This window comes from Sporobolomyces koalae, assembly GCF_050403365.1.
Source record: "Sporobolomyces koalae JCM15063 DNA, S_koalae_JCM15063T_v1_ctg5, whole genome shotgun sequence".
Lineage (NCBI taxonomy): Eukaryota > Fungi > Basidiomycota > Microbotryomycetes > Sporidiobolales > Sporidiobolaceae > Sporobolomyces > Sporobolomyces koalae.
This window is the reverse complement of record NW_027481766.1, coordinates 358309-376372: the sequence shown is the minus strand read 5'-3', so window position 1 is coordinate 376372 and position 18064 is coordinate 358309. Positions and strand designations below refer to the sequence as shown.

At 55.8% G+C, this 18064-nt stretch overlaps 7 protein-coding genes across 7 annotated transcripts; 3 read left to right on the top strand and 4 right to left on the bottom strand.

Moving 5' to 3' along the window:
- Positions 1-175: 175 nt before the first annotated feature.
- On the bottom strand, positions 176-2413 carry JCM15063_005971 (uncharacterized protein; the record flags this gene model as incomplete). The annotated part of the gene is made up of 5 exons (XM_076676727.1): positions 176-293; positions 383-854; positions 925-1631; positions 1696-2062; positions 2236-2413. 5 exons carry the CDS (start codon positions 2411-2413, stop codon positions 176-178), a joined length of 1842 nt encoding a protein of 613 aa, XP_076536186.1.
- Positions 2414-2770: 357 nt separating this feature from the next.
- On the top strand, positions 2771-5001 carry JCM15063_005970 (uncharacterized protein; the record flags this gene model as incomplete). Its single annotated transcript, XM_076676726.1, has 8 exons — positions 2771-2869; positions 2952-3024; positions 3091-3209; positions 3286-3618; positions 3683-4041; positions 4100-4206; positions 4280-4342; positions 4415-5001. 8 exons carry the CDS (start codon positions 2771-2773, stop codon positions 4999-5001), a joined length of 1740 nt encoding a protein of 579 aa, XP_076536185.1.
- A 406-nt stretch (positions 5002-5407) lies between these two features.
- JCM15063_005969 (MFS transporter) lies at positions 5408-7700 on the top strand (the record flags this gene model as incomplete). The annotated part of the gene is made up of 10 exons (XM_076676725.1): positions 5408-5525; positions 5590-5634; positions 5697-5858; positions 5920-6049; positions 6124-6222; positions 6287-6734; positions 6809-6890; positions 6960-7200; positions 7290-7392; positions 7524-7700. 10 exons carry the CDS (start codon positions 5408-5410, stop codon positions 7698-7700), a joined length of 1605 nt encoding a protein of 534 aa, XP_076536184.1.
- A 341-nt stretch (positions 7701-8041) lies between these two features.
- Positions 8042-9412, bottom strand: JCM15063_005968 (uncharacterized protein; the record flags this gene model as incomplete). Its single annotated transcript, XM_076676724.1, has 2 exons — positions 8042-9250; positions 9344-9412. 2 exons carry the CDS (start codon positions 9410-9412, stop codon positions 8042-8044), a joined length of 1278 nt encoding a protein of 425 aa, XP_076536183.1.
- Positions 9413-10051: 639 nt separating this feature from the next.
- JCM15063_005967 (U1A/U2B'/SNF family RNA-binding protein) lies at positions 10052-11461 on the bottom strand (the record flags this gene model as incomplete). The annotated part of the gene is made up of 7 exons (XM_076676723.1): positions 10052-10214; positions 10317-10488; positions 10548-10613; positions 10684-10780; positions 10875-11047; positions 11125-11202; positions 11293-11461. The coding sequence occupies 7 exons, from the start codon at positions 11459-11461 to the stop codon at positions 10052-10054; spliced, it is 918 nt and encodes a 305-aa protein (XP_076536182.1).
- Positions 11462-11902: 441 nt separating this feature from the next.
- PAN5 (2-dehydropantoate 2-reductase PAN5) lies at positions 11903-13631 on the top strand (the record flags this gene model as incomplete). Its single annotated transcript, XM_076676722.1, has 2 exons — positions 11903-11924; positions 11989-13631. The coding sequence occupies 2 exons, from the start codon at positions 11903-11905 to the stop codon at positions 13629-13631; spliced, it is 1665 nt and encodes a 554-aa protein (XP_076536181.1).
- A 273-nt stretch (positions 13632-13904) lies between these two features.
- On the bottom strand, positions 13905-15773 carry CTA1 (catalase A; the record flags this gene model as incomplete). Its single annotated transcript, XM_076676721.1, has 6 exons — positions 13905-14043; positions 14112-14582; positions 14649-15176; positions 15237-15509; positions 15571-15686; positions 15747-15773. 6 exons carry the CDS (start codon positions 15771-15773, stop codon positions 13905-13907), a joined length of 1554 nt encoding a protein of 517 aa, XP_076536180.1.
- Between the last annotated feature and the right edge of the window lie 2291 nt (positions 15774-18064).

Sequence of the window (18064 nt, the reverse complement as noted above, 5' to 3'; positions counted from 1 at the left end):
ACATCAAAGTAGACAAGGGGCAAGACTAGATATCGAAAGCGATGTGTTGGAAACAATAGAGGAAGGCAGTGGTAGCATCAACAGGAAGGAGAGCTAGGAAGGACAAAGGGCGCAGACAAGATTGCAAAGTATGCTTGCCACAAGATACAAAAAAAAAAAAAGGAAAAAAGTGCGATCAGAGAAACAGTGATGACATCTTGGTGGGATATTCGAGCGTGAGAGGCGCGAAATCGAATCGGCTCGCAACGGTCGTTGTACGAGTGAGAGGTACGACATTCGGTAGAACGTACGACCTTATCAAGGTCCTTTAATTGAGCGAGGATTAGCATGAAAAGCTCAGAAAGTATCCCGGAGGTCGTGCCAAGTGTGGAAAAAAGCTTACGATGCGCCCCAGCCGACCCCGACGAGGATTCCGCAGATACCGACCAAGTGCCACACTTTCAACTCGACGGTCTTGCCGATCCCCCACCAACCGAACCACCCTTTCTTGCTACGACTCCGATCCTGCTCACCTTTGACCGCTTTCTCCAAGTTCTTGTCTCTTGGATCCGGTTGTGGCTTCCTTCTGGTTACAGCTTCATGCGACGAAGGTGATCTGGACCCTTCAGCACCGGAAGAAGAGAGGCCTCCTAGCGTCGGGACGCTCTCGCTCGCCATAGCCGGATCGTCCTCGTCATCTTGGTAGTCGGGCTCGTGGTCCTGCAACGTTGGTGTTGGAATAGAGTGAAATGTTGGGATAGGGCGTGCTGTCCGCGTCGAACCAAACGAACTTGGGAGGGATCGGGAGTGCTGGGCGCGAGGCGAGAGATCCGAAAAGAACCGTGCGGCAGATAACAATTCTGCGAATGCCTCGTCTGCCCAGGTACCTTTGTTCGATTAGCTTTTCAACCACACTCCTCTAGCTGCGAGTGGAAGAGAGCATGCCTGGCTGAACATTCTCGTCATCGACATCGGTCGTTCCGCCTCGCTCCCCAAGCGTCCATCCTGACTGGGCCGCAGCCATTCGCGCTCGTCTTCGTTCTTCGAGACTTGCGGGTCCAGGCTGCGGACTTGCCGAGCTACCCCCGCCCGAGGTTCCGCCACTAGCCCTTCCTCGGGCAGCGCCACGGCCCCGACGCGCTCCACGTCGGCGAGAGTAAGCGGACGGCGAATCCGATGCCTGATAAGCGGATGCCCCCAGAGGTCGAGAAGGTTGGAGAGGCGAGAAGAAGGCGTCGTCTCGGGTTGAGAGAGAATGAGGCGTTGGTCGCGATTGCGTTCGAGGAATAGGAATTGCTCGAGAGCCCGTCGAGGCCGCGGCTCTGTCGATACCATAACGCTCGTAGTCATCGTAGCCCTCGTCTTCCTCGGACGAGGAAGCAGTGAGCACGTCGTGAGCATTATGTGGCGACTCGGCACGCTGCACGTCATCAAAGTCATCCTCTTCATCTTCTTCGACCCTCGACTCGAGCGAGGCTGCAAAAGGCGAAGGGCGCCGAGCTCCGATCATCTGACGAGAACTGAGACTCGGAGGGGCGATGTTGAGACTCGCACGAGGAGACGAAAGAAGGTTTGCGAGCGATACGTAGGACATCTGGGGAGTTTGTGACATGCCCGTGTGAGCCGGCGCGAGGGACAAGATTGTCGATAGGCTGTAGATCGAATCGGACATCAGCATATTCGAGCGTACATCGCGGACGACTGAGCGAGACTCGCCTCGACCGAAGGGCATCTTCGAGCATTGACCGCTTGAGTTCAGGATCTCTGCGCCGTTCTCGGGTCCTGCCCCTACCACGACCGTCTTCTCCCGCCGATTCGAACGCGCTGCTATCCTCGTCGTCGCCTTCGACTCCGCGACCGAGTTCTTGCTCCTCTTCCACCGAAATCGAACGGTCCCTGCCGCGTCTCTGGCTCGAGCGGTCAAGCTCGAGGGAGCTCGCACGATGTATCGACTGCTGGACTGGCACCTTGTTCCTGTCAAAGGCGATCTCGACGTCCGAGTCTGCTAAGGCGACTGGCTCGAAGTCTGAGGCCGACGAAGACGAAGGGGAGCCGACGCCTTGCCACGGGCTGAGGTTCGCGGCTGTACTCGACACACATCAACGCTTGGTCAGCTACCTCTCTTGACGCTAAGGCATACGGTGGACATGGTGAGAAAGGCTGTTCGGCTGCGGCCCCGCATTCAGGGGTGTTCGGCCCTGCTCTCTTTCGCAAGGTGGCGAACGCAGTAGGAGTCGAGGAAAGTCGCTCGCTCACCTTCATCGCGATCGCTGTGCTGAACGCCGCCTGCCGATCGTGTCGCATCCCGAGGTGCCGAGTCGTGCGATCGGTTCGGCGAGGCGCGAGTTGCGGATCGCGCTCGCTCTTGCTCGTGGCGTTCCCGGGTCTTTCGCGCGCGTTCAATATTGATCGTGTTGTGGGTGAGAAAGTTCATCCAGCGATGGCTCAGAAGAAGCGTGAGCGAGGGCAGGCGAGAGCCGCAATCGTATCGAATTCATGCATACACACGCGACCGATCGAATCATCACCGTCGCCTACACTGCGATACCCCCGTCAGTACCTAGCAGATCTCGTCCGAAATATAACACTCAACTTTGTGCTAGTCAGAAAATTACGAGACTTTTGGTCGATCACTCTGAATTTCCCTTAAGCCTAATCTTCGCCTGTATCAACCCGCTACTCAACCCCGCCCTTCGAACGCGATAGAACTCTGAGATTGACACACAGATTTGCTCGTCCCAATCCGTACCAAAGCTGTATACAAATCGCTAGAGGGCGGCACCTCCACATCATGCCGTTTCGCACTGCGGCTGTAGCCTGCTTGGCTTGGCTAGCCCTCGCCATTCCGCTCGTCCAGTCTTATCAGGTCCTCGTCTCGGATCAGGACACAGTACGTTCGCAGAACAGCCGTGTGCTGTTCACTACGCTTTTCGGCAACGATTAACCCGCAACCTTGTCTGCGTTCTGATCAGATCCGGCAAGTGTGCAGCGGAGTATGGGCCAAGAACGAGCTCGGTCAAGGAGTGCAGAATTCTTATATCGAGAGTGAGTAGCCAGCTTGTCGGACCTGCCGCATTTCCGAGCGCGCTGACATTCGAGCGTATGTCTCAGTTCTGTTTGCTCCGGCTTCACGGGGACAATTGGCACTTGTCGTGTTCGAATGGGAGGATGCGCAATACCTAGGAGTGGATCCGACAGGAGCCAACAAGCCGAACGATTGGGTGTCAGATGTGAGTCTCCGTTGAAACTGGTAGTTGCAACTTGCGCAGATCATTGAGCTGAACCGCACTGCTTCAACACCTTCAGCGAGTGTACGTCTGCACCCTCGAAGCACGCGACGCTGGTCTCTGTCAAGCTTCTCAGCTTGGCAACTTCGTCACGATGCCGGGTTCCAATTCAACCATCTGGTCCACCTCGGTTCGCTTCGATCCGGTACCGTCCGCACCTCTAGGAGATGAACAAGCAGCGCGGGGCACCGGGCCGTATCGCTACGAGGTGCCGAAAACCGGATATTACTGCGTCGGGACCGTGCCCGTCTCGCTGCAGCAGGCTCGGTACAACAGCAGCTACGCCGGCGTCGTCGATTTTGAGAACGTCTACGGAGGTCACCTTTCCGGCAGCGAGTATCCAAAAATTCCGGTAAGATCCGAGATGCGTTTTCCCGGACTCTTTGTTGTGGTTGACGGATATCTTTGCATGACAGTTCTTCAAGTACCTCTCGTTCGCCTACCTCGCACTCACACTCGTCTGGACGGTCTTTGCTTGGCTCAACCGACGCGATCTTCTGCCGCTTCAGAACTACGTCTCCCTGCTCCTTGTGTTTGTGCTTGCGGAGCACTTCCTCACGTTCCGCTACGAGGTCTATCTCAACGAAGTCGGACATCCCGGAGTCGCAGGCGCTTACCTGATCCTCGTGTCGGTACTCGGAGCGGTCCGCAACAGCTTGAGCCTGTACCTTCTGTGCCTCGCCGCGATGGGTTTGTCGATTATGCGTCCCGATTTGGGAGGTGCGCTCGCCCGCGTGAGGCTCCTCGCGATCTGTCACCTTGTCTTTGGGATCCTGTACGTTCTCTCGCGCGAGTGGACGCCTTGAACAAGTTTTGACGCGATCGAAACGCAGATACTCTCTCGGTTCGAGCGCAATCCCGGTCGACTCGGCGAGCTTCTTTGTCATCTTCTTTGTCGTCCCGCTTGCGTTCACTCTCACTGCTTTCTTGACCTGGATCAGTAGGTCGACCGCTCGATGATCGAGAACCCAGCCACGAAACTTACTGATGTTTGGTTTGGCTCTTCTCTCCAGTGTACTCGCTCAGCTCGACGATTAACGACCTGACGTCGCGTCGGCAGAGTTACAAGAGAAGGAGTGAGCCTGACGAAACGTTCTCCTTCGTTCTCGAGCCTGACTGATGTGCGCGATCGCTTCATCCCTGGACAGTGTTTGTTCGCCTCCAGTACATTCTCTACTTTGCCATTTTCGACATCTGTATCGCCTTCATCGCGTCGGCCGTCACTTTCTCTTCGAGGCTGCGATCCTCGTTCCCAGCCAACACTTGGAAGACGCGCTGGTTCCTAGTCGAAGGATGGTCCTCCGTCCTGTACTTGATCGTGTTTTCGAGCATCGCGATCCTGTGGAGACCGACGAGCAACAACCGCAAACTGACTCTCAGTGACGAGTTGGCACAAACGGAAGACGAGGCCGACCTTTACGATGTCGACGCGTTGTTGCCACGAGGGGAAGGAGGGGAGGATGCCGACGAACTCAAGGACTCGTTCCCCATGAGTAGGCGATCGGATGCGGTACGTGACGAGAGGGTCATGTTCGAGGTCGGCAGCGACGACGAGGAAGAACGATCAGGGGCAAGACGCGGCAGGTCCGAAGACGACGGCAGCGACGACGAACGACGGAGGTTACGCTACAGTGAAGGTGACGACCGACAGTTGGATATCACGACTCAACACGACGACAGGGACTCGATGGATGCACCTCCCGAGTATCGCAAAAATGGTAGCAAGGACGATTAGTGATCTGCAATCTTTGTTTCCGCACCGGTATCAGCGCGCTGTCGCTTTGTTTCACCTAGAGGTCTAATGAGCACTGCAAGATCTGTGGCTCTGTACGATGGGCTTTGCCTGATAGATCGACTAGCGGGGAGAAGGCCGCTGCCCGACAACGTCGATGACGGAGGCGCGGCGTCTGAATCAGGGGGAGAGATCACATACATATTTCGCAAGCCGAAAGCTGCATAAGTCAGAACTATCGAGACCGCTGCATACCTCACTGCGCTCCGACGCCTCGAGCCAGCACCGACTTGCCTTGTCCGTGCGAGCGTTGATCAATAGGATCGTCCCGCGATTATTGGCCTGGCCCGATCCAGTGCTGCTGTATCGGCCCGCCTACCCGGTCTGAACGATACGTGCATCGACACTCATGAGCGCCATCTTCGGTCGATCGAGTCGCAATGGAGTTGGGAGAGCGGATGAACGAGATCGCCTGCTGCCTGGTGAAGGCGAGACGAGTTCCAGACCTTGCACGCCCCTGCCGACGAGTGCGTCTCGCCTTGACAGCCGCTGGCAATTGTAGCTGATTGCCTTTCGAATGTTTACAATCAGCTCAAGTGCTCGTGTTGTGCCTAATGCGCTTTGGAGAGCCGATAGGTGAGCATTCGACTGTCCACGCAAACCTCGGCGGACATCGCTTACTTTCGCTGCCCGATCAGCCTTCACCGTGATCTTCCCGTTCATCGCTCGATTCATCGAAGATCTCCATGTTACGGATGATCCGTCCAAAGTTGGATATTGGGCCGGAATCATCGAGTCTCTCTTTGCCTTGACGACATTTGCTACCGTCCTCGCTTGGGGTCGACTGTCGGATCGGATCGGTGAGTCCCTGCTGACTCGCTCTTATGGACGCGAGCACTACTAAGCAACTGCTCCTCGTAGGTCGAAAACCGGTTCTCATCATCGGGCTTACCGGCGTGACGGTATCCATCATCGCGTTTGGAATGTCCAAATCCTTTACAGCTTTAGTGGTCGCACGATGTCTTGGCGGGGCCTTGAACGGCAATGTTGCGTATGTTGCGACAGATGTCGCTTCCCCTCTCGGTCTTCACGCAAATTTGGTCCACTAACCTGATTTTGTCTCAGCGTGATCAAAGGAACTATGGGCGAGTTGACAGACGAGAGCAACCAAGCGCGAGCTTTCTCGTTTCTCCCACTTGCTTGGTCGCTTGGCAGCGTGATTGGGTGCGTCACACAAGCACGAGCTGATCGTTTCTGGCAGAGATTGACCGCACAAGCTCCCTTACAGACCTCTTCTAGGTGGTTACTTGTCCCACCCAGCTGAACGGTTCCCTCGCCTGTTCGACTATCCATTCTTCGTCGCGAATCCGTACATCCTCCCATGCCTGATCGGAGCACTGTTCCCCTTCCTCGGCGCGGTCATTGGTTTCTTCTTTCTCGAAGAAACTCTCAAACGACCAGACTCTCCTGCACATACCGCCAGTAATGAACGAAGCTCGAAACGACACGGTCGCTTTGTGTCCGCCACCTCGACAACTGTGCCAGCACCAAGAGCTCAACGTCGTCTGCTCGAAGAGGCAGAAGAGACCGACAGTGGCTACAGCACGCCCGCAGCTTCTCCATCTCGTCGGCCGCAACTCTCCGATGAACACTCCGCCGAGCGAACGATAGAGGCGAAACCTCCTCCGTTCGCTGCCCTCTTCACGAGACGCGTGAATGCGGCACTAACGACCTACGTGAATTACTTAAACCCCTCCGCGGCTGTGCAATCTAGCTATAATGTAGCTGACGGTCTCTCGGTCGATTGCAGGCTTTCCTTGCGCTCGAAACAGTTGCTCTCGACGCGCTCCTCGTACTCTTCTGTTACTCGCCGGTCCGACTCGGCGGACTTGGCAAGTCCTCGCTTTTGTCGATCGAAAATCGTGAATGCAGCTCACAGATCGACCATGTCCCGTTGTCAGGCTTTCGCGAATCTGATATTGGAACAGCCTTGTCGTGCTCGGGACTGTTTGCAGTTGTGTTCCAGCTCGTACTGTTCCCACCGCTCCAAAAACGGTTTGGGACGGTCAAGTTGTACCGAGGGTTGATGATGCTGTACCCAATCGTGTTCTCCCTGTTCCCCATCATGAGTTGGTGCGCTCAGCATCGAACGAGATCCGTCGTTTGGATCGTCATGATGGTGTTTCTCGTGCTCAAATCTCTGTAAGTTCAACAACTGCTCTTACAATCTCGTGGAATGCGTTTCACTGAGAATTTCGTTTCTGGCCGCGTTCAACCTGTTTGTTCACAAGGGGAAACATGTCGTATGCTTGCAACATGCTCGTCATTACTGATGCTGCTCCTTCGAAACGACTTCTCGGTACACTCAATGGTACCGCCCAAATGTGCTCGTCAGTCCCCCTCCCTTTCCTTTCGCATGGTTTGAGCTTGCCTCTTTTCCCCTAGCGAGAGCTGACTTGCGAAATGCTTCATCGTTTTCTTTCTTTCTCGGTTTATCCGTGTGACTTCTCTTCTCGACACACAAGGTCACTCATGCGATCGGACCAACCTTGGCATCGAGTTTCTTCGCACTGTCTGTCTCGCATCGACTCGCCGGAGGATTGTTGGTGTTCTACTTCATGGTCCTCCTCGCGTGCGTCAGTTCCGCGAGTACGTTCTGGTTACAAGAAGGTGGTAGGGCCAGTAACGAACAATCGGACTAGAAGGCAATATGTATATTCTTCATACGTCGACTGTAGAGACCAGCACCAGTAGATTTCTGTCAACAGACCGACCACGCTTGAGAGACATGTGCAAGCGATTTGTAGCATAGGATAGAACTGAAAACAAATGAAAGGGTCTGCGTGCTGAACTGCAAATAACAGAGAGAGGAACTTCCGGAGAGTACAGTGCAAAGAAAGGAAGCGAGACAAACGAAGTTGCGTCAGGAGGATTCCGCTGGAAGCGCAATTTTTTTGATTGATTTGCTTGTTTTTCTCCCTGATGAGAGGTAATGGTGGACCCCCAACAGAAAAGCATGACATGGGACGACCGCGAAGTTCGTTCACAGTCCCCATCGCTCAACGGCACGACTCCACCTTCTACCTTCCCGACTGAGGGGTTTGCGATTCAGTCCCATCCGACTTCTCTCCCGTACCTTGTCCCGTTCTCGCACCTCGACATCTAGTTTGCCCGCTCCTTCTCGTTCAGGTCGTACATCGAGAGTCGAACTGTTGGGAGAAGGAGGTTCGATCCTCGGTAACGGGCAACCTGCAATCTTTTGATGATGCTGATCGAGCGCGTCGATCACTTCGGAAGACAAGATCGAACGCCACAAGAGCCGAGGATGTGGATTGCGACCTCGAGGCGTGGAGGCTCCCGAGTTTGTCGGCGAGATGGCGGGAGAGGGTGCAGCAGATTGAGTGTAGGCTTCGACAAACTGATCGTCATGAGGGGCATAATGGTGATAGTGATGGTAGTAGTAGTCGTGATGTTCATCTACGTGCGTTATTGAAGATCCGACCGGAGTCGGTGCAAGGTTCGGATCGTAAGAAGGGGTCGCGTAAGGGAGGGAAGCAGTGACGCTCGGGTATCGGTACTCGGGCAACTCGGCATGTTGCAACTTGGAGTTCTTGGGTGGAGGAGAGTACAGTCCTTGTGAACTCGATGTAGCGGGTGAAGCGTCTTCCCAGGAAGTTTCAGAGTTGCCCATCATCGCTTGACGTCTCGCTCGTTCCTGTTCCGGTCCATCTTCGTCTCCCGAAGACGACGATCCGCTCGAGTACGAGGAAGAGGGTGAAGAGCTTCCGTCTGTCACGTACACGAGTCCATCGTAGCTGTTGATCAAGTGCGGTCTCGTTTCGTGAGTTTCGTGCTCAAACACTTCCTCCTCTCCATCCACGTCGTCCTCCTCTTCGCCAGCATAGAAATCGTCTCCCAGATCGCTCCTGTAGTCTGGAGGGTAATCTGCACTGGCCTCGTCGGTGGTCGAGCGCCCGTCACTTCCGTCGGACGAAGACGGGCGCGAGCGTGTCGGGAGGTTCGAGACCGGTGCGCTGCCGAGCGGTGATGGTGCACGCCGAGACATTGCCGCGTCGCTGAGACTCTCATCGGTGTCCTGTTTGGATGCATGTGGGTACGAGCGAGCGTGTTCGACAAAGGTGGTCGAATCGGACTTGGCGGCGGACGTCCCCAACGACGACGACGACGAGCTTGGCGGCAAGAATTGTCTACCTTTCTCGACGAGAGATTTTGCAGTAGCTTTCGCCTTGTCCTGATGATGCCCATCAAGACGCAAGAGATCGCAAGCCAGAAGTGGGTGGGTCAGCCGACGATGAGAAGGGCCCAGAAATGAGTGGTGGCTCACCTTGGCAGTCAGCTGCCGCTTGTGCTGTTGCTGATGTTCTCCATAGACCGATTGAGTATGCTTGGGCATTCAAGGCGATAGTATGCGGGCTCGCGGTGCTCCTCTCGCAGTTGAAACGAATTCGCGGCGGAGAGTGTCGGCCGCGTAGATCTCGTAAGGGGTTCGTTCCAAATTTCCGTCAGCTGACCTGCTTGCACTTTGCCGCTTTGCGATGCGAGCTCGAGTGTACGCTGTCGGGGAATGAGCTGCTTCGTAGGCGTGAGGGGAGCGAGTACCGGCAGTGATGACGAGCGTCGGTCAGCTGTCGTCCTTGCCAAAAAATTCTGGAAAGAGAGAATCACCAAACTCTTAGAGGGTGGGGTAAAGAGCAGGCGCGGGGGAGATGACCTTCTCATTCGGCTCGATCTCGGCAGCCCTGACGTTTACATACGACCTCGCTGTCTATTCGCTCGCCGCATCTGCTGCATGGTGCCAAGTGGCCGATCTCAAAATCGTCGTTGGAATCACGAGGCGACAGATCCACCGCGATTTGCGTTCTCTCTGGCATCTTTTACTTGCCGAGGTAGAATTGCACCGTTCTTTTTCACAAAACGGCAAATCGAGGTAAAAGTCGGACTCCTCCCAATTGGGAGGGGGGTATATGTACTATACTGTAGAGACCTCGTCTTGTCGTCCTTTTGTTCCTTAGCAGTGTTTGAAAGCAACATGTTACTTTTTCGCGTTTGTGACTTTGAGCTTCGGCCCGTCTTCGCCCTGTTTCGTGTTGTGCAACGCCTCGCGCGCGACCGCCGACGAAGCCTCGTCCGTAAACTCGACGAACGCGATGTTTTTGCGTCCAGGGATCGTTCGCACTTCGATCAAGTTCGGGTATCTGAGCAGGACAAAACCAAAGCGTTGAGAGAGGAGACGAGAGCGTCTACTGGTCAGCATGCCGCAGACGAGACGCATAACAGAACAGGACGGTACGACGTACGGCCGGAACAGGGTCTCGAGGGTCTCCTTGGTCGTGTCGTCGGGCAGGTTCTGTACAAACAGGATCTTGTTCGGTGGAAGGTACTCGTCCGGCATCTGGACGATGCGCCGGGCAGACGCAGCGGGCGCTGCGACTGCAGGTTGACCACCGGTGAGATCGCCAGCCTCGTGAGCTGTACCCATGAACTCGATCAGATCATGTGCGTCGAGAGAGCGATAGGCAGAAACCGACCTTTTCTTGTCGCTTCTTGCTTTGCGAGGAATTTCTGTCGGATCGGGTTATCTCGTCGAGACTCCTCTGTCGATGGACGAATGTGGTCAATACAGACTCCTGAAGGACTCGCGACTTCGGGACAGCGTGAACGAACTCTTGCGCTTGAGTCTGTCTTCTTTGTGCTGGTCCATGTCTTCTGGGTGACGCCTCTTGACGAGTGCATCCGACTCTGTCCGGGCAAAGGCGAGTTGCTGTTGTAGGCGCAACCCGAGGAGAATTTAGAGCACACATGAGTGATCGAGTCAGTTTGTGTGCAGCCTGTTCCGAGGGCAAATGACTACGCACCATGGGTTTGCCATACAGGGGAAACTGCTGCACTTCCTTGACGGCTTTCGCTGCGGCTTCTTTCGTGTCGAGAGTCACAAACGCCTGCCCTCGCATCCTGAGATTCCGATGGGCCGTGACTCCCATGACCGAGCCGTACTCTTTGAACAAGACTTTGAGTGACTGCTTCATGACTGCAACCCAGGCCGAACGAGGACCATGTCAGCGCACGGCAGATACGACGGGGAGCGAACAAGGGGAACAAGCCGACTGTCGAGTTTGATGCGCTCGTTGAGGTTGTTGACGTAGAGCACTTCGGTCGCGCCAGCTGGTAGCTCTTCCTTGTCGTCTGAGCGCCCACGAGAGCGCGTACAGAGGAGTCGAGCCGAACGATCAGTGACTGAACCGAATCTCGTGTTCGGAGAGGCAGGCTACTCACCTGTGCCATTCGCCATCTCGCTGTCCTCGTCCGCATCCTGCTTCGATTCTGTTGCGCCGTTCGTGGGGGGAGCCGGAGCCGATGGAGAGGCGGAAGCGGGAGCGGGAGCGTCAGGTGGAGGAGCGGATGCAGCGTCCGTCACTACCGGTGCTGGCGCTACTTCTGCCATGGCTGATCAGAGTCGAGTGTGCGGATAGAAGGGCGATAAGCGAAGGACCGGCGCAGGCGATGTGGAGGATATAGGAGCAACTTGGAAGCGTTCTGCACCGATTCCCATCTTTCCGCAACCGCAGTCACCTCATCGCCTTCGAGGCTCGATCGCCTAAACAATCGACCTGTGGGCTCTTGCTGGCACAGGCTGCGACAGAACTCGCGTCGATCGACTCACTCGGACTATATTTCGATTGTCGAAATCGCTCGATCGTCTCTCTCGTTGCGTTGCGTTGCGTTGCTGGGCACCTCGTGCATTGGTCAGAGGAGGGCAATCACATCGTACCAGACCCCGACCTGTCTCGTGAAACTTGCCGATCAAGGCGATCACCAACAATTTCGCCGCACTGTTGCATGAGCCTGCGGATAGCGGTCGTGTGAACCTCTTGCTGTCTGTGTCATGCGGTTCCACTTGCTCGGAGGTATGCCGGTCCCCTCCTGATTGAACGAGTTCAATAGCAGGAGCTGACCTGTTGTTGCCTCCAGCCGGTTCCATCGGATCGCTCTTCGCGACTCACCTCTCGAGCCTCGACAGCACCCAAGTGCGCCTCATCTTGCGCAGGAAAGATCTCGCAGCTCAACTCCTCAACGTCACCCCCGATCGCGCGCAACATCCCTACGGCACGATCAAACTCGAGCGCAATGGCCTCGTACGCAAGACGACGACTCTCGAGATGGAACTGACGCGCAATCCAGCCGAGATGTACACTGCGCGCAGTTCGACTTCACGCGACTCGAAAACTTCCAAGATTGACCCAAGCGTCTGGCTCCGAAACGACCCGATCGACACGCTCATCGTCACGACGAAAGCACCCCAGACCCTCCCCGCCCTACGACACATCCTGCCCCGCCTGTCGAGCCGGAGCACGATCGTCTTGTGTCAGAACGGTATGGGCACGCTCGAAGGTCTGCTCGACACGTACTGGCCCGAGGACCGCAGTGACGAGATTGAACGCGAACGAGCCGCATCGTTCGGCCCCAGCTCGGACGAACGGTGGCGAGTTGGTGCAGGTGGCAGACCCAGCTTCATCTGTGCGACGACCACTCACGGAGCGTGGAGGAAAGCAGGTGGACACTTTGTGCATGCCGGCATGGGCGAACTCAAGTTTGGCCTGTTGCCGAATCGAGCGATCCTCTCGGCCATCTCGAACGTCGCCGAACCTTCGTGGTTGACCCCCTCCGAGAACCCGATCGTGAACCCGCGCTCTCTCGTCGACCCGACTCTCGCACATTTGCCTTCAACTCCCGTTACGGACAACTTGCGCACGACCCTCTCTTCCCTCCTCGCCTGTACCGACCTACAGCCTACGTGGCTACCTCTGCCAACTCTGCAAATCACGCAACTACAGAAACTCGCCGTCAACGCGAGTGTCAATTCCTTGACCGCGCTCATGGGAGTCAACAATGGCGCGTTGGTCGGGAGTCCGAGAGCGAAATCTCTCATCGAGACCGTCACGCACGAATGTGCTCAAGTGTTTGCTGCTCACATCGCTCGGGAAGAAGGTCGATGGGAACCTGTCATCAACGAATCTGAAATCGCTTCTTCTCCTCCTGCCTTGCCCGATCACCATCCACTCTCTTCGAAATCTCTCCTCGCTCACACGCTCAAAGTCGTGTTCAAGACTGCCTCCAACATCTCTTCAACCTTGTCGGATTTGTTGCCGTTGCATCAAACTTCGCACTTCACACTCGACAATGCACCTTCGTTACCATCTCGGACCGAGATCGAGTACATCAATGGGTACGTGACGGCACTCGGGAAACGGTACTCGATCGATACCCCAGTCGTCAAGGCGTTGGGAGAACTCGTCTTGTTGAAAGAAGAGATGGGTCGAGTCGGAGCGATCGACCAGGTGTGGAAAGGGAGGAAAGACAAGGTGTTGGCGAGTGAACGACCCTCGAGTTCGAGGACGAGATCGAGCATCTTCAACAGTCCCGAACCATCGGCTCTGTCGACCTCATCGGAACCCGAAACGACGACAAGTACGAGGATCAAGGTGCCAAAACCGAACAAGGCACATGCGAGAGCGCACAAGTACAGTCAGATTGATCGGGAACTTCGAGAAGGAGCTCGAACGAGAGAAGTCGAACGGATACAGAGGGCAAAAGGTCACGACCAAGGCGGTTGAGAGACCATTTTTCTTTAGAACTTTCATGAACCGATGAGTACCGTAGCAACACCATGTACAGATTACGCAAATGCAATATTCCCCATCAGCCTAGCATCCATACAAGCAGGCGCGAAGGCACCTGTCGAAGGCGAGCGGCAACCCAACCTCACGCAATTTTTCAATCGAGATCCTCGCCATTCACAATGGGTTTGCTACCGATTATAGTATTGACACGACAGTGGCTGAAAAGACGGCTAGGTACAAAAAATGTTGGGTGGAAGTGCAAAGCGTTTAGAGCTTGCTAGCGGCAGATCCCAAGTTGGGGCGGAAGCGGATAGCCTCCTCGGCCGACTTGACCTTGAGCGGTTGCTGCTCGGGCAAGCCAATCTCCTTGGCAATCTTGTTCGACAAATCCTGGTCAATGTTGGCACTGCAGATTCCGAAAGAGAGTTGTCAGATGAGCTACGACTCGTCGAGCACAGAAGAAAAACGACTTACAAGCAGGAGAGGACGCGCTTCTTGACCTCCTCCGACTTGGCGCCACCAAGGTGACCCGAGACGTTCTGGACAAAGTTGGCACGCTCCTGGTCCGTGAACACGCGCTGGTACAGGTCGCGCGGCTGTTCAAAGTCGAGCTCGGTCACCTCGGAAAGGTCGAGGACCGCGCCACCGATGAACTGCTCGTGCGTCGAGACGTCGTACGGCCTCTTCTCGTACGTGAGACGCTGAATGCTCGAGTCGAAGTTGGGGCGCGCTCCCTGGTTGTAGAATGCCATGCGACCGTCGCGCGAGAAGTTGGCGGGTTGGACGAGCGGAGCATTGACAGGGAGTTGCGCGTAGTTGACACCGAGACGGTAACGGTGAGTGTCGGGGTACGAGAAGAGGCGCGATTGGAGCACGGGGTCGGCCGAGGGCTCGATTCCGTGGATCAAGTGCGAAGGAGAGAAGGCGATCTGCTCGATTTCGGCGCTGTCAAGGGAACAGATGTCAGCGTGCGCTCGTGCCTGGACGAGGATGCACTGGACGGAGACTCACAAGTAGTTTTGAACGTTCTCGTTGAGAGTAAGCTTGCCGACCGGGCGCAGCGGGAACTCCTTCTGGGGCCACGTCTTGGTCAAGTCGAGAATGTTGTAGCGGAACTTCTCGGCTTGCTCGGGCGTCATAACTTGGATGTTCAAGGTCCACGAAGGGTACTCGCCTCGCTCGATCGCCTCGAACAAGTCCTGGTTCGAGAAATCAGGGTTCTCGCCGGCCATCTTGCCCGCTTCCTCGTTCGTGAACGCCTTGATACCTTGGTCCGACTTGTAGTGGAACTGGACGTAAACGAACGAACCATCCTCCTTGACGAGCTTGTGCGTGTGGCCAGAGTAACCGTTCATGAAGCGGTATCCGTAAGGGGTTCCTCCACGGTCAGAGAACAAGATCGTGAACTGATGGAACGATTCGGGGTTCTGCGAAGCGTAGTCCCAGAAGTGGTCGGGATCCTTCAAGTGGGTCTGCGGGTCACGCTTCTGAGTGTGAATGAAGTAAGGGAACTTCATGGCGTCACGGAGGAAGAAGACCCTGCGAACGAACAATGAATGAGCTTTGGTTGAACTAGGTGAAAATATACGCTCAGCTTACGGAGTGTTGTTGTACACATGGTCCCAGTTGCCCTCCTCGGTACGAAGCTTGACGGAGAAACCACGAGGGTCACGAGCAGTGTCGGCCGATCCCGACTCGCCACCAACAGTCGAGAATCGAGCGGTGGCGCGGACCTTGGTGCCGACCTTGGAGAAGAGCTTGGCGCAGGTGAGGTCCGAGATGTCGTGGGTCACCTCGAAGACACCGTGCGCTCCTCCTCCCTTGGCGTGCACGACACGCTCAGGGATACGCTCGCGGTCGAAATGCGCGAGACTGTCCGAAAAGTCGCGTCAGTGGCGAACGACAAAAAAGGAGAGCTTGCTCAGACACTCACGCATCAATCAAGTTGAAGTCCTGGAGAAGAAGAGGACCTTGGGCACCGGCACGTTGAACACCGTAGGGCTCCTGAACGGCATGGCCTTGCGAATCGGTGAAGACGGCGCCGTCGGGCTGCGTAGGAAGAATGCATGTCAGCACAGACTCAACTATGGGGGGCACAATGCTACTCACCTGTTCGAAAGCTTGCTTGGAAGGCATGTTGAAGTGTCTGAAGATGGTAGGAAAGCAAGAAAGGTCAGTCAGCAATTGAGCCGATCGGTCGCGATCGAACGTTGAGCGGCGACATTGTCATTTCGACGAGATCGCCTACTCTCGCTCCCACTGCTAGGCGCCTCTCTGATCTGCCTCGCGATCGGAGCAGGTGAGGGCGCCTAAACAGAGTGCGATGGCGAATGTTGTTCTAGAAGACAGTCTGTCCGCGGTGCAGCCGCGCATCGAAGGCTGCGACCGGTCTAGCAGATGTGGCGTTGACCGGATGTTTGACTTACTGAGTGAGAGTTGTTGGAGATAGATCCGGAACAACGGGTGGTGGGAGCAAGAGCAACGTCTGCCTCGTCGACCGCCTCACGATTTCGGCCCCCCGCAACGTCATCTGCGATTTTAGTCATTCTGCAACTTGTGATTGGCTCGATGCGCGTCGCATCGCCTCTCTTTTCTCGATTTCGCGCTGGCTTAGTACTGTATTTGTAAGATGGTCCATGGTCTCTGTTAACCCTCGGAAGGCGTCTGGATTTTTGGAAGCAAAAAAAAACCCGCTCACAGCTTCTCGAGGCCCGTGCGGGTTATTTGAGCTTCTCAAATAGAGTGAATCACGGATGCGCATTGTGAGGCAGAAACCCTTGTGGTCAAGGTTACCACGGACCTCTCGCGCCTTTGTCACAGACCATCTGTTCCCTTGGCATCCCTTCTTGTCCGCGTGTCCCTTTGTCCGTCGAGTCGCTCGACGTGTGGTGTGGTCTCTCTCTCTCTTTTCTTTTCTACACCGTTTTGCCGGGACAATCAATGATCTCTGAGAGGCACACCTATCGATCACAACGGTCACCTCGCATCACTCAATCCCTCTGCGTTGCGCAGCCGCTTAGGGTTCTTGCACCCTTCTGGCGCTTCAGCCTCAAACACCGAGGCAAAAACACCCAGCTGTGAGTCCGGCTTCTCTCTCGCTCACTCCAGTACGTGCACTCGCCCCTGGATCCTAGCTTACGCCTTCTCCTCGATACCTGGCTCTTGCTTGTCAGCGTTTGGCGCACAACGCTGACCGCAAGAGAGCGCGACCTCAGGGATGCATCCATGTTTGACTGCTCGTCGGGGCTGCGTGGCGATACATCCGAAAGGATCAACATTCGGACCTGGGTCTGAAATTCCACGAAATCGCTACAGAACCGGAACTGGCGCCACCGAGATCCCTAGCTCTGCGGCTTTTTTGCGATCGCCCTCCACCTGTACTCGACATACCATCTTATCGAGCGTCCCGAGCCTGACTTCACTCCCGGAATCAGTGCCGAGACTCAAGCGGAGGGATGCGGCAAGTACGGACGCAAGAGGTGGTACGATCAGGTCGTGTTTACCGGATCGATGGACAAATCGCCCATCGCACACTCGAAAGGCAAGAAACCTAAACCGGATGCCTCCGCAAGTCAAACAAGACTGTGAGGCGGCAAAGCGGCTCGCTGTCGGGGTCGACTCCGGACAACTTGATGTTGGCCCTCTGTGGTTGTTCCGGTTGCTCGGAGGGCGGCAAAGCGGCTCGCTTCGCTTTGCTGCTGCTCACAGTCTTGATCGACTTGCGGAGGCATCGAGTTTAGGTTTCTTGCCTTTCGAGTGTACGATGGGTGCATGGCTTTGTGGCGCGGGACGCGATTTGTCCATCGATCCGGTAAACACGACCTGATTTCACCACCTCCTTGCGTCCCTAATTGCCGTATCCCTCCGCTGCAGTCTCGGCATTGATTTCTGGTGTGAAATCAGGCTGGGGACGCTTGACAAGATGGTATGTCGAGTACAGGTGCAGGGCGACCCGAAAAAAGCCGCAGAGCTCGGGATCTCGGTGGCGAGTTCCGGTTCTGATCGAGGCGCTCGCACGCTTTCATCTTGCCGCTATTTGATAGCAGGATCAAGGTAGTCTTTTGGGAATCGAGGGGCTGGCGATAGCGAGGACCCAGGTCCGAATGCTGAGTCGTTCGGATATTATCCGGTTCATTCTCGGAAATAGTAGCAGCCCGGACGGAACACCAAGAAAGTCCGTAACGGATAGTCGTAATGAGCGTATTCGGCGAGCGAGCAAGAGCGAGACGAATGCGACAAGCTCAAAAAGCTGAACGGATCACTCGGGAAGAATCAGACGGGCAATCGCGACGGGGCAGGAAAACGAAGACAGCAGCCGAAGACCCGACCGCGTACGTGCATTCGGTGCGAGACGGTGGAGGGCTGGGTGAGCTACGAGGGCCGTGCGAAGGCGCGAAAAGCTGTTCCGCCAAGTGGACTTCGAGTCG